Source organism: Bos indicus x Bos taurus, chromosome 23 (assembly GCF_003369695.1).
Source record: "Bos indicus x Bos taurus breed Angus x Brahman F1 hybrid chromosome 23, Bos_hybrid_MaternalHap_v2.0, whole genome shotgun sequence".
NCBI lineage: Eukaryota > Metazoa > Chordata > Mammalia > Artiodactyla > Bovidae > Bos > Bos indicus x Bos taurus.
This window is the reverse complement of record NC_040098.1, coordinates 35,834,121-35,846,325: the sequence shown is the minus strand read 5'-3', so window position 1 is coordinate 35,846,325 and position 12,205 is coordinate 35,834,121. Positions and strand designations below refer to the sequence as shown.

General features: G+C 40.5%; 1 protein-coding gene across 3 annotated transcripts in view; it reads left to right on the top strand.

Moving 5' to 3' along the window:
* Positions 1-12,205, top strand: part of LOC113881820 (chorionic somatomammotropin hormone 2) — a 70,549-nt gene that overhangs the window by 47,107 nt on the left and 11,237 nt on the right. Inside the window, exon 4 of one of the 3 annotated variants that reach the window (XM_027524932.1) lies at positions 11,116-11,345. The exons of 1 other annotated variant lie outside the window; for it this stretch is intronic. In XM_027524932.1, the coding sequence (XP_027380733.1) occupies positions 11,116-11,345 (230 nt within the window). Of the gene's footprint in view, positions 1-11,115; positions 11,346-12,205 lie in introns of those variants that run through there. One more of the 3 variants, XM_027524934.1, reaches the window with a different exon arrangement.

The window sequence follows — 12,205 nt, the reverse complement described above, 5'->3', positions numbered from 1 at the left end:
CCAACGTAGACAGCATATTAAAAAGCAGAGACATTACTTTGTCAACAAAGGTGCGTCTAGCTAAGGCTATGGTTTTTTCAGTAGTCATGTGTGGATGTGAGAGTTGGACTATAAAGAAAGCTGAGTGCCGAAGAATTGATGCCTTCAAACTGTGGTGTTGGAGAAGACTCTTGAGAGTCCCTTGGACTGCAAGGAGATCCAACCAGTCCATCCTAAAAGAGATCAGTCCTGGGTGTTCATTGGGGGACTGATAATGAAGATGAAACTCCAATATTTTGGCCACCTGATGCAAAGAGCTGACTCATTTGAAAAAACCCTGATACTGGGAAAAATTGAGGGCAGGAGGAGAACGGGATGACAGAGGATAAGATGGTTGGAAGACATCACGAACTCAATGAACATGGGTTTGGGTGAACTCCGAGAGTTGGTGATGGACAGGGAGGCCTGGCGTGCTGCAGTTCATGGGGCCGCAAAGAGTTGGACACGACTGAGAGACTGAACTTAACTGAACTGAAATAGCCTAGAAGAATAAATAAAATGTCATATGGATATCATTATATATATGCATTTGTAAAGAAAATTAATGAAAACAATCAGAAGACTTACAGTTTGCTGAAACTGAAAGTGTACTCACTCAGAACTGAATATATATATAATCTAGAAAAAATACTTTCTCAGCTTCTGATAACTTCTAAAGAAGGGGATTCCAAGACCTTCATCTCCAGCCTGCTGTGGACTCCTTTCCACTTTCCTCCTCAAGTTCCCTCCATGAAATCTCTTCCCTAGGTTATTAAACACACCTTGGGCTTCTGGTTCAGACAAGATGACATTGATCCCTTTGTGCCCACTCCTTTGCTTGTTCTGGAAATAAGAAGAGACCATTAAAAGAGACCTTGTATAGTTGGCAAGAAGAAGGTGAACTAGATTAGGGCCTGAAGAATGGAAGAGCAACACAGCAGCACCTAAGAGAGGACAACCCAGGCCCAGCATTCCTAACCTCCAACCTAGCCTCAGAAGGCAGCCTGAGTAGGGCTGTTCCTCCCAAGGAATAAATGTGAAGGAACACCAGGTGGTGGTTTAGTTGCTAAGCTGTGCCTGACTCTTTGTGACCCCATGGACTGTAGCCCACCAGGTTCCTCTGTCCATGGAATTCTCCAGTCAAGAATACGGATTCCCATGTCCTCCTCCAGGGGATCTTTCCAACTCAGGGATTGAATCTGGGTCTTCACAAGGCAAGTGAATTCCTTACTGTCTGAGGCACCAGGAAAGCCCAAGAAACTCAATAATCACATGGATATTTGGAAAATAAAAGGATAAAAACAAATGTTAATATTAGATAAAGTAAAATTTAGAGCAATGGAAATATCTATGAACAAAGGAATACAAGGACTTTACATAAGTGAAAAAGAGTCAATTCAGCAGGAATTCATAATAATCCTAGCTATGTATAACCAAGCAACATAATCTCAAAATACTTGAAGCAAAAATAAATACATCCTCTGAATACTCCTATAAACTTTAATGAGATTGAAACTGCGACATAAAACTTTTGAAAAAGAAATCATCAATCCCAGATAGTTTGACCAGAGAATTCTAATAAATATTTAAAAAATTAAGATCAATTTGACATAATCTTTTCAAGAAAATGAAAGAGTAGGAAACCATTCCCAACTAATGAGATGGGGCCAATATTGATCTATATTAAAATCAAACAAAGGCAGTACAAAAAGGAAATTTCAGAGTAACGTTTCCACAAATTTGGAATTAAATTTTTCACTCTCACACATACAAATCAACCAAATGAATTCAACAATGTATAAAAACATCTCTTGATAATTCTGGTCCCTTCCTAAATCTGGTCCCATTACGTATCTCTTCAAAGGGTTTAAGTGAATCAAGGATACAGTCAGTTAGGGACCCAGTAATAATATTATGATACCAGAAATACAGTGACAAATACTCAAGTCTAGGTTAAATCAGAAACTGACTTCTGCCATTAAAGTTAATCCTACCCAGTCATCCTAAATGTCTAGCAAAATTAACTACAACTAGAATCATAAGATAAAGAAAACACAGCTACTACATAGAAATGGTGGGTGTGTTTGAATTCTTTATATGCCCCTTGGTAACACTGTTGATCATTTTCTATTATGTTATGAACCTTTGGAGGCTGAGAAGACCATACTTTATCCCTCTAGCTCTCCTGGCCTCTGACTTCTACTTGAGTTTGGCCAGGGGTGGACAAAAGAGATTGGTGAGTCAATGGAGAAAGAGATTAGTGGATTGATTCTTTCCTCTGACTCCTTTCTTGCTGCAAAGTGGCCAAGTTTCTCCACTGAAGCCCAGAGCTCTGGTCAGAGGCCCTTGCTTTTAGCTGCAGCTATGTACAAGACTCTTTAGAGCCTGCAATATCCATTCTCTTCCTTTGCCCTGTTGGCCTAAAAGTGTTTATGCATCCATGTTCTTGCCTGTATCTAAGAGTTTTGCTTTTCCTTTTAAGGTATCCTTAGCTCTGGTATGGCTTCCAAATCCTTAAAGTTCATTGTGTGTTAGTTGCTCAGGCATGTCTGACTTTTTGTGATCCCCATGGACTGTAGCCAACAAGGCTTCTCTGTCCAAAGGATTCTTCAGATAAGAATGCTGGATTGGGTAACCATTCCCTCCTACATGGATCTTCCCTGACTCAGGGGTGCCCAGGTCTCCTACATTGCAGGCAGATTCTCTACCATCTGAGCCACCAGGGAAGCCAGTTTTCTTTATTTCCCTTACCTGTGTAAATCATCTTGATTTCTGACAATGATAGGGGTGGCAATGGACCTGCTAGATAAAGATGGTCCCTCAAAGATGTAATGCTAAACTGCTTACAACAAGAGGGGGACATCATTCTTACTGACTCCAAAATCATAAATACAAGAACATGTAACATGTAACATGTAAAAATAAGTGCTGAGAAATCAATGATTTAAGAATGAATTTGGTCAAAGTTCACAAACTTTAAGCTGTAAGATGATGAATAAAGTCTGAGGATCTAATGTGTAACATGGTGACTAAGGTTTGTAAAGTATTATTGACATTTGTGGGGCTTCCCAGGTGGTGTTTGTGGTAAAGACCCCTCCTGCCAGTGCAGGATGCATAAGAGACGTGGGTTGAATCCCTGGGTCAGGAAGATCCCCTGGAAGAGGGGATGGCATCCCACTCTAGTGTTCTTTCCTGGAGAATCCCCATGGACAGAGGAGCTGGCAGTCTATATAGTCCATGGGGTCACAAAGAGTTGGACATGACTGAAGTCATTAGCACACATGTATCACTGACTCGATGGACGTGAGTCTGGGCGAACTCCGGGAGTTGGTGATGGACAGGGAGGCCTGGAGTGCTGCGATTCATGGGGTCGCAAAGAGTCGGACAGGACTGAGGGACTGTGAACTGAACTGTGCAGAGTAAAACTAAAAGGTCCTCACCAAAAAGATCTTGAAAAATAAATATGTGAGGTGATATTAATAGATATGTGAATTATATCAATGTGAGAATCCATTAATAATGTATACCTATTTAAATTGTCATGTATACTTTAAATATCTTGCCATTTTATCTGGAAATTATATTTTTCAAAAAATGAAAAAAGAAAAAAAGCAAGAATTTCAATGCTTTTTATATAATTTTGTAGATATTTCAGCTATTACTCTTGGTATGTAAAAGGGTTTTTTTATTCCAGATAATAACCAGTGGGATTCACTGGATATTTAGAAAACGAAGAAACCTTGGAAATTATCTAGAAAATCCTTTCATATAAGGACATATAAGGAAATTCAAGAATGATTATGTCACTTATCTAAATTTATAAAACTCGATGCAAAAGTAGCAATAGAAACCAGGTTTCCTAGGTTTAAGTGAATCTTTACCGAATTCCCAGGCAAATGGAAATATCTCCTATGCTCTGCAAAACTTGATTTTTATCTCTTTCACAGAACTGATCATATTCCATCTTGTATTCACTGTCTAGTTTGCATAAGTTTTACCAAGTAAATTGAGTTCCTTGAAGGTTCAATCCTGGCACGCCTGTTCTCCTCACTCTATATTCTCACATATGGCTAACTCTTTATCAATGCAATTCCTTCTCCCTGGAAGACTCTCTCTCTTTTACCTCATGACTTCCGCAACATCTTTCAGTTCTCACTGAAAAGACCACTTCCCCAAAGCAGCCGTTCCTGATTCTGACACAGCTCAGGGCTCCTTGTTATGTGCACAAATGGCATTCTGTGCTTTTCCCTCTTGACATGTGTCCCAATTGTGCTGCAACATGTAACTTTGAAATTTACCTCTTTCTGGTTTTCTACTAAAATTTAAGTCCTAATTCACAAAGTCCACATGTGTGCTCTTCCCTGCTGTCTATTCTTTTCATCCAGAAGGCCTTTCTTATGTGTTTGTTCAATGAAACACTTTTATTCGTGCAGAGTAAAATTCCAATGAATTTTTGATTCCGCTCACAGCATCCAGTGAACTAAAACCATTGAGGTCTTCTCTCCCCACCTAAACCCTCATACCCTGATTATTTGGATATAATTACAGAACTAGAACTGCGGGGGCTTCCCTTTTGGCTCAGCTGGTGAAATATCTGCCTGCAGTGTGGGAGGTCTGGGTTTGATCCCTCTGTTGGGAAGATTCCCTGGAGAAGGGAAAGGCTACCCACTCCAGTTTTCTGGCCTGGAGAATTCCATGGACTGTTAGTCCATGGGGTCACAAAGATCTGGACATGACTGAGCAACTTTCACTTTCACAAAACTGTGGATGCATTTGCTTTTAATCATCACCTTATTAGATAGAAACCACTCGATTTACAGTCTGTTATTCCACATACACTAGCCCTCACAGTTCACGTCTTAAGATAATGTGATAATTGAGTCACTGACAAAAAGGCTGAATAGGACAGAACTAGAGACAGTGCTCTGAACCTGCCGCTTGAGTCTACTATTTACCATAGGATTCTCAGCTTCACTAGAGAAGTTCAATTTCTTAGCTGTACTCTCTGATGATGACAGATAAAAATACTTTAAGGAGAGCCTACAAATCAAATATTCCTGCATTGTACACAAGCACCTAATCTCTCTTGGAAGGTACAAAAGAAAGTCACCTCCTTGATGAATTGTTACCTACTTTTCCCAGATAGAAGTACCATCTTCCTCCTTATGGCTTCCTAATTTCATCCTCACCATTTTTACCTCCTTGACCACATTCTGACTTATATTATAGTTAATTATCTGCATAACACCAATTCCCACTCCTTTAATTCAGTTCCATTGGGTCTACAGGGTTACGCCAACTGCCCTGAAGTTAATATTTATTGAGTATCAAACATGGCAGAAACTGGCCAGCCATTTGTTCTTTCTGAGGTAAATATTATAATTAAAAGAAAATACCCAGCCTCTGGTATTTTGGACAAACTGACAACTGGACAAAATCTTAACTGCTATTCCAGATAAAAGTTCCTTTTGTGTGGATTTTTTTCTTTTAGCGAGAACTTGCATTCTAGATAGCATTCAGGTAAATAGAAATTGGACTGATACATTAGCTGGAAAAAACCCATTGTTGCAGGAAACAAAAGTAGACAAATCATGCATCTTCTGTGTACTTCAAGACCTATTTTATTAGGAGCTGGCAGCTCAGACAGTAAAGAGAGTTCCCGTGCATAGAGGAGATCTGGGTTCCATCCCTGGTCAGGAAGATCCCTGGAAGAGGGCATGTCAAACCACTCCAGTATTCTTGTGTAGAGAATCCCCATGGACAGAGGAGCCTGGCGGGCTGCAGTCCAAGGGATTGTGAGTCCAGGGGGTCGTAAAGTGTTTGACACGATGGAGCAACGACACACAGCAAACTTCTCAAGGTGACATCCTGACATTTAGAAACAGTTTCTCTCACTAGTGTGCTTAACTACAACTCCTGCTTTTCAGTGGAAGATCAAAGATAAAAGTAATATTCCATAACAGTCAATAACTATTTCTATCAAGGTATTTTCTGAAAGCTACGCTAGAGAAATACACTGTTGCATAGAACAGATAATGAGTAGTATAAGAGACCCAAACATGGAAGCTGCACAACCAATCGATAATTTTCTTTTTGGAAAAAGAATAAAACCTCAGTTTGGAATCATGTTTTACACAGAGATTTGCATAATCTTTGGAAATGTAAAGGATTTTCTACTCTAATTTTCCTTTTCCAGTTGAGAAAACCAAGCCCTAGAGAATTGAAGATAAGTTTTCCAAGTCAAAGAGCAGGTAAGTTAGGATTCTGATGAGAGCCCAGATACAGGCCTTAGGGTTCAGTTGCTTCATCTTTAGGCTGACAGGCTAGAGACTTGGGTACCAGTAATGGTGCCGTCTTCAGGCTGAATTGCTTTTATTTTGGGAAACGTCTATCTTTGCTCTTAACACCCTCAACTGATCCCATAAAATCTACAATCTATTGGTTTAAATGTTAATTACCTCTAAGAAAATATGTTCCCTGGTGAGCATGTCAAAGAACTACAATTTGAAAGAAGTGTACAGTTCTATGGAATACATTACCATGGGCCTCGGGAACTGATTATCCATGCTACCTGTTCCTCATTTATCACCTAGGAAGGGAAAACAAGAGTGACAGTATTTTTCCCCCCATTTAATCACGCTCAGTGTTTTAGTGCATGCAGACTGCCTTCACAGAATGCCAGCGGCTGGGTGGTTTATAAACCACGTTATGTATCACAGTTCTGGAGGCTAGAAGTCCAAGATCAGGGTGCCAGCATGGTTGAGTGAGTGAGGGCCTCTTCCAGGACATATCCCTAAATAGAAGGGATGAGCAAGTATTTCAGGCCTCTTTCACAAGAGCCCTAATCCCCTTCATGTGGGCTCTGCCTCATGACCTAATCATTTTCCAATGGTCCCCTCTCCTAAAATCGTTACTTTGGGAATTAGGTTTTCAACATATGAATTTTGGGAGAACACAAGCATTTGGACCCAATGAGGAGACTGACTTGTCTAAGGAACCCAGTGCCTCATCCATACTGAATGCTCTGTGGTGCTGATAGGAAGCCAAGGACTAAGGAAGCTGAATCAGGACCAGCAGCCCCAGATGGAGGGTCTGAGATGGCAAACTCCTTGATGGATTTCACAACAATATAAGCGTGTTTCCAGGGTCTTCCTTGGTTATCAGTCATTGAGCAATCCCCCCGCCCCTCCTATACATGTTCTGATTTCAAATATGAGTTAATGACTGAGTTCTTAGACAAAGTACCTGTTGATCAACATGGAAACATAACGACTATGAATATGAAGGAAAGGGCCTTTGACAGATACAAATTTCAGTGTGGAAAGTCCTCAAGACTTTATTCACTTCAGATAGCAATTAAAAGTTTGGGGATCTCCCAAGATCATTCTTGGGTTCCATAATCAGCTAGGACTCCAAGAGCTCACTAAAAGCTGCTATACATGGTTATGGTTTATTCCAGATCTTTGATTTATTTTTAATTCATTTTTTATTTTTAGTGCAGTATAATTGATTTGCAATGCTATAAATGTCAGTTTTTGTTGAACAGTGAATAAGTTATACATATACATATATACACTCTTTTTTAGATTCTTTTCTCATGAAGCACAGACGGGTCCAAATAGGAAAAGGAGTATGTCAAGGTTGTATATTGTTATCAGGCTTATTTAACTTACATGCACATTACATTATGAGAAACGCTGGGCTGGATGAAGCACAAGATGGAATCAAGATTGCCGGGAGAAATATTGATAACCATATACATGCAGATGACACCACCCTTATGGCAGAAAGTGAAGAAGAACTAAAGAGCCTCTTGATGAAAGTGAAAGAGGAGAGTGAAGAAGTTGCTTAAAGCTCAACTTTCAAAAAACTAAGATTATGGCATCCGGTCCCATCACTTCATGGCAAATAGATGGGGAAACTGGAAACAGTGGCTGACTTTATTTTTGGGGCTCCAAAATCACTGCAGATGGTGATTGCAGCCATGAATTAAAAGACGCTTACTCCTTGGAAGGAAAGTTATGACCAACGTAAACAGCATATTAAAAAGCAGAGACATTGTCAATGAAGGTCCGTCTATCCAAGGCTAAGGTTTTTTCAGTAGTTATTGTGGATGTGAGAGTTGCACTGTAAAGAAAGCTGAGCGCTGAAGAATTGATTCTTTTGATCTGTGGTGTTGGAGAAGACTCTTGAGAGTCCCTTGGACTGCAAGGAGATCCATCCAGTCCATTCTAAAGGAGATCAGTCTTGGGTGTTCTTTGGGAGGACTGATGCTAAAGCTGAAACTCCAATATTTGGCCTCCTCATGCAAAGAGTTGACTCACTGAAAAAGACCCTGATGCTGGGAGGGATTGGGGGCAGGAGGAGAAGTGGATGACAGAGGATGAGATGGCTGGATGGCAATACTGACTCGATGGACGTGAGTCTGAGTGAACTCCGGGAGTTGGTGATGGACAGGGAGGCCTGGCGTGCTGCGATTCATGGGGTCGCAAAGAGTCGGACACAACTGAGCGACTGAACTGATGGGACCAGATGACGTGATCTTAGCTTTTTTGATATTGAGTTTCAAGCCGGCTTTTTCATTCTCCTCTTTCACCCTCATCGGAGGCACTTAGTTCTTCTCACTTTCTGCCATTAGAGTTGTAACACTCACATATCTGAGGTTGTTGATATTTCTCCCAGCCATCTTGATTCCAGCTTTTAGGACTCATCTGGTCCTGCAATTTACATGACATGCTCTGCATATATCTTAAATCAGCAGGGTGACCATATTTAGGCCTGAAGGACTCCTTCACTAATTTTGAACCAGTTTATCATTCCTTGTCTGCTTCTAACTGCTGCTTTTTTTTTTTTTTTTAAACTTTACACAATTGTATTAGTTTTGCCAAATATCAAAATGAATCCACCATAGGTATACTGCTGCTTTTTGAACTGCATACAGGTTTCTCATAAGATGGGTAAGGTTGGTCTGGTATGCCCGTCTTCTTAAGAAGTTTCCACTTTGTTGTGATCCACACAGTCTGGTGAGGTCACTGAAACAGATGTTTTTCTGGAATTGCCTTGCTTTCTCTGTGTTCCAGCAAATGTTGTCAATTTGATTTCTGGTTCGACTGCCTTTGTAAACCCAGGTTGAGCATCTGGAAGTTCTAGGTTTGCATAATGCTGAAGCCTAGCCTGGAGGATTTTGAGCATAACCTTACTAGCACTGGAGATGATTGCAACTGTTCAGAAGCTTGAACATTCTTTAGTACTGCCCTTCTTGGGAATTGGGACAAGGTTGACCTCTTCCTGTCCTTTGGCCACTGCTGGCTTTTCCAAATTTTATGACATATTGAATGGAGCCCTTATTAGCATCATCTTTTAGGATTTTAAATAGCTTTGCTGGAATTCCATCACCTCCAATAGCTTTATGGCAGCAGTGCTTCTTAAGACCCACTTGACTTCACATTCTAGAATGTGGGGCTCAGAGTGAGAAACTACACCATTGTGATTATCTGGGTCATTAAGATATTTTTGTATAGTTCTTCTGTGTACTTTTCCCATCTCTTCTTGGTCTATTCTGCTTTATTAAATCACAAAATACCAAAGAGTTAAAGTGATCTTGAGAAAGAAGAACAAAGTTTGAGACCATGGTTGCTGATTTCAAATTATATTAGAAAGCTGTAGTAATCAAAACAGAATGCTTTGCTTCTGGCATGAAAACAGACACATAGATCAACAGAGCAGAACAGCGAAGCCAGAAAGAAATGCACACCCGTATATTGTTGGTTAGCTTATGAAAAAGGAGCCAACAATATCCAGTGGGGAAGGACAAGCTTTTCAAAATGGCACTGGGAAAACTGGATAGTCCTATGAAAAAATGAAACCGTACCCCTGTCTTTTACCATACACAAAAGTCAACTAAAAAGGGATTAAAAAGTTGAACATAAGACTTTAAGTGATTAAACACCTAGAAGAAGACACTGAGGTCATCTTCTTGCCATTGGTCTTTGCAATGAGTTTTGGGTTTCACACCAAAAGCAAAGGCAACAACTGCAAAACAAACAAGTGGAGCCACATCAGACTCCAAAGAAGGGAACGTCAACAAAATCAATGGCAATTCACAGATTGACAGAAGATATTCCAAATCATATATTTGACAAGGGCTTAATATCCAAAAATACAGACATACAATTCAAGGGCAAAAATCCCCAAATAATCCAAATTTTTAACGGAGTGTAAGGAAAGTAAGAATTTCAATATATCTGAAGATTAGACTGTAGATGAGAAACACAACAAAGTTTTCCTTCTAGAAGAATAAAAGCCTGTGCCTTCCTGGCATGACTTTCTTCATCTCCACTCACTTGTTTGACAATCACAGTTCAATGTGTACATTCTTCAGTCAATAGCAATCACCCCACAGTGAGCTATAATATGTACTAAGAACAGCCCCACCAGGGGAAAAAAAATCCTAATATTGCATCCTTACTAATGAAGCATATCAAAAGGAAGGCAATTTCCAGAGTTTACCACTACATTGTTTTCTAAATTTCATTTCAAAATTGAGCTACCTAGTAAGGAAAATGAGTTAAGAGACCTCAATAATATACAGATAGAAAACCATTTTTAAATGGGAGCATTAATGGATTAAAATTTAGGGGTTATTTATTACTACTGTTGTAACTGTAGTCCTTTTAGATCTCTACTGCATCCATTCATAATTTATGATAAATATTAATACCAACACAGGGACACAAACTACTAAACTTATAGCAAATAGAGAAAGACATAGAATATATTAGGCAAGAAGTGAAAGTATTGGAAGTCAGCAATGGTAGTAAAGTAAAGGGCAATTTTGCCTTGAGAGGAAAGAAGGTTCTCAAAGTTTCTTGAAACACCAAGGTCGAGCCAGATGTGAGGGATTAGCTTAATTTGTAAACCAGAAACTCTACCAGAAGAAATTTAAGTTCATAAAAACATTACGATGCTCAAACCCAAAATTTAACAGAGAATGGTGTAGGGTCATGTATATAGACATTCAAAGTTCTCCATTGCTTAGTGCATCAGGCACTCAAGGACCACCCTCACTGAAGTCTTTCTCTATTGCTCAACCTACAGGTACCAGCATGGAGAAAGAGACAGCTCTACTCCACAGGCAGTAGAAGCCTACCTTTACACCTCATGGCTTTCCTTAAGAAGCATTCCATGCAGCAGATTTCCTCCATCCCATCCCATCAGGCTGACTCCCCACTGTCAACAGGAGTCCTCACCCTGGGATCATTCCGCAATCCCCATGGCTCCAACTCCCAGCTTCCGTGGACACCAGTGGACTTACAACTCTGTCCGAGGTATGAAAGGCTGCAGCATGGCTTGTCTGTGTGGTTCTCACTCCGTTCAGACAGTCACAGATTAGTGAGTTCTCTCCCCAAGCTTCAAATGACTCCCCCATCCCAGTGGATGGGCATGGACGTGGGGATCTCTCCCCTGCGCTTCAGCTCCCTCTCCCCCAGGTGCAGGCAGGTCCCACTTGCTCTCCTCCTTCTTTCCCCTTCCTCCTTGTCCCTTCTCTCCTTTGTCCTACCAAGTTCTGTGTAGATCCGGATGTTCCTTCTCAGTAGTCAGGGAGTCCTGCCAGGATTCACCTGGTCTTCTGTGAGAACTGCTGCGTCTTTAGACGTTCTTGATGCATCGGTGGAGAGAGGTGTACCCCACTTCCACCTACCCCTCCATCATCTTGTCCACCCCCATTTGTGCATGGATTAGAAACGAGTTTCCCTTTCTATTAAGTAACATTACCATCACCACACACATTTAACTTTTGCTTTTTGAGGAGAACACAGGTAAGTTCCACTCTCTTCAGTTCAGTCAGTCATTCAGTCGTGTCCCACTCTGTGTGACCCCAGGGACTGCAGCACGCCAGGCTTCCCTGTACATCCCGACTCCCAGAGCTTGTTCAATCTCATGATTAGATCATGAAGCTCAAACTTAGATCCTCACCTTATTAATTTTTTATACATAATATATGCAACCTTTAAAAAACTCTCCCAATTTTCCTGTTCTCCAGTCTTTGGCGATCATTTTTCTACTCTGAGTTCCCTTTTTTTTTTGAAAGTCCTTATAGATGAGATCCTATGGTATTTGTCTTTCTCTGACTTACTTTATTTAGTGTAATGCCCTCCAGTTTCATCCATGTTGCCACAAATGGAAG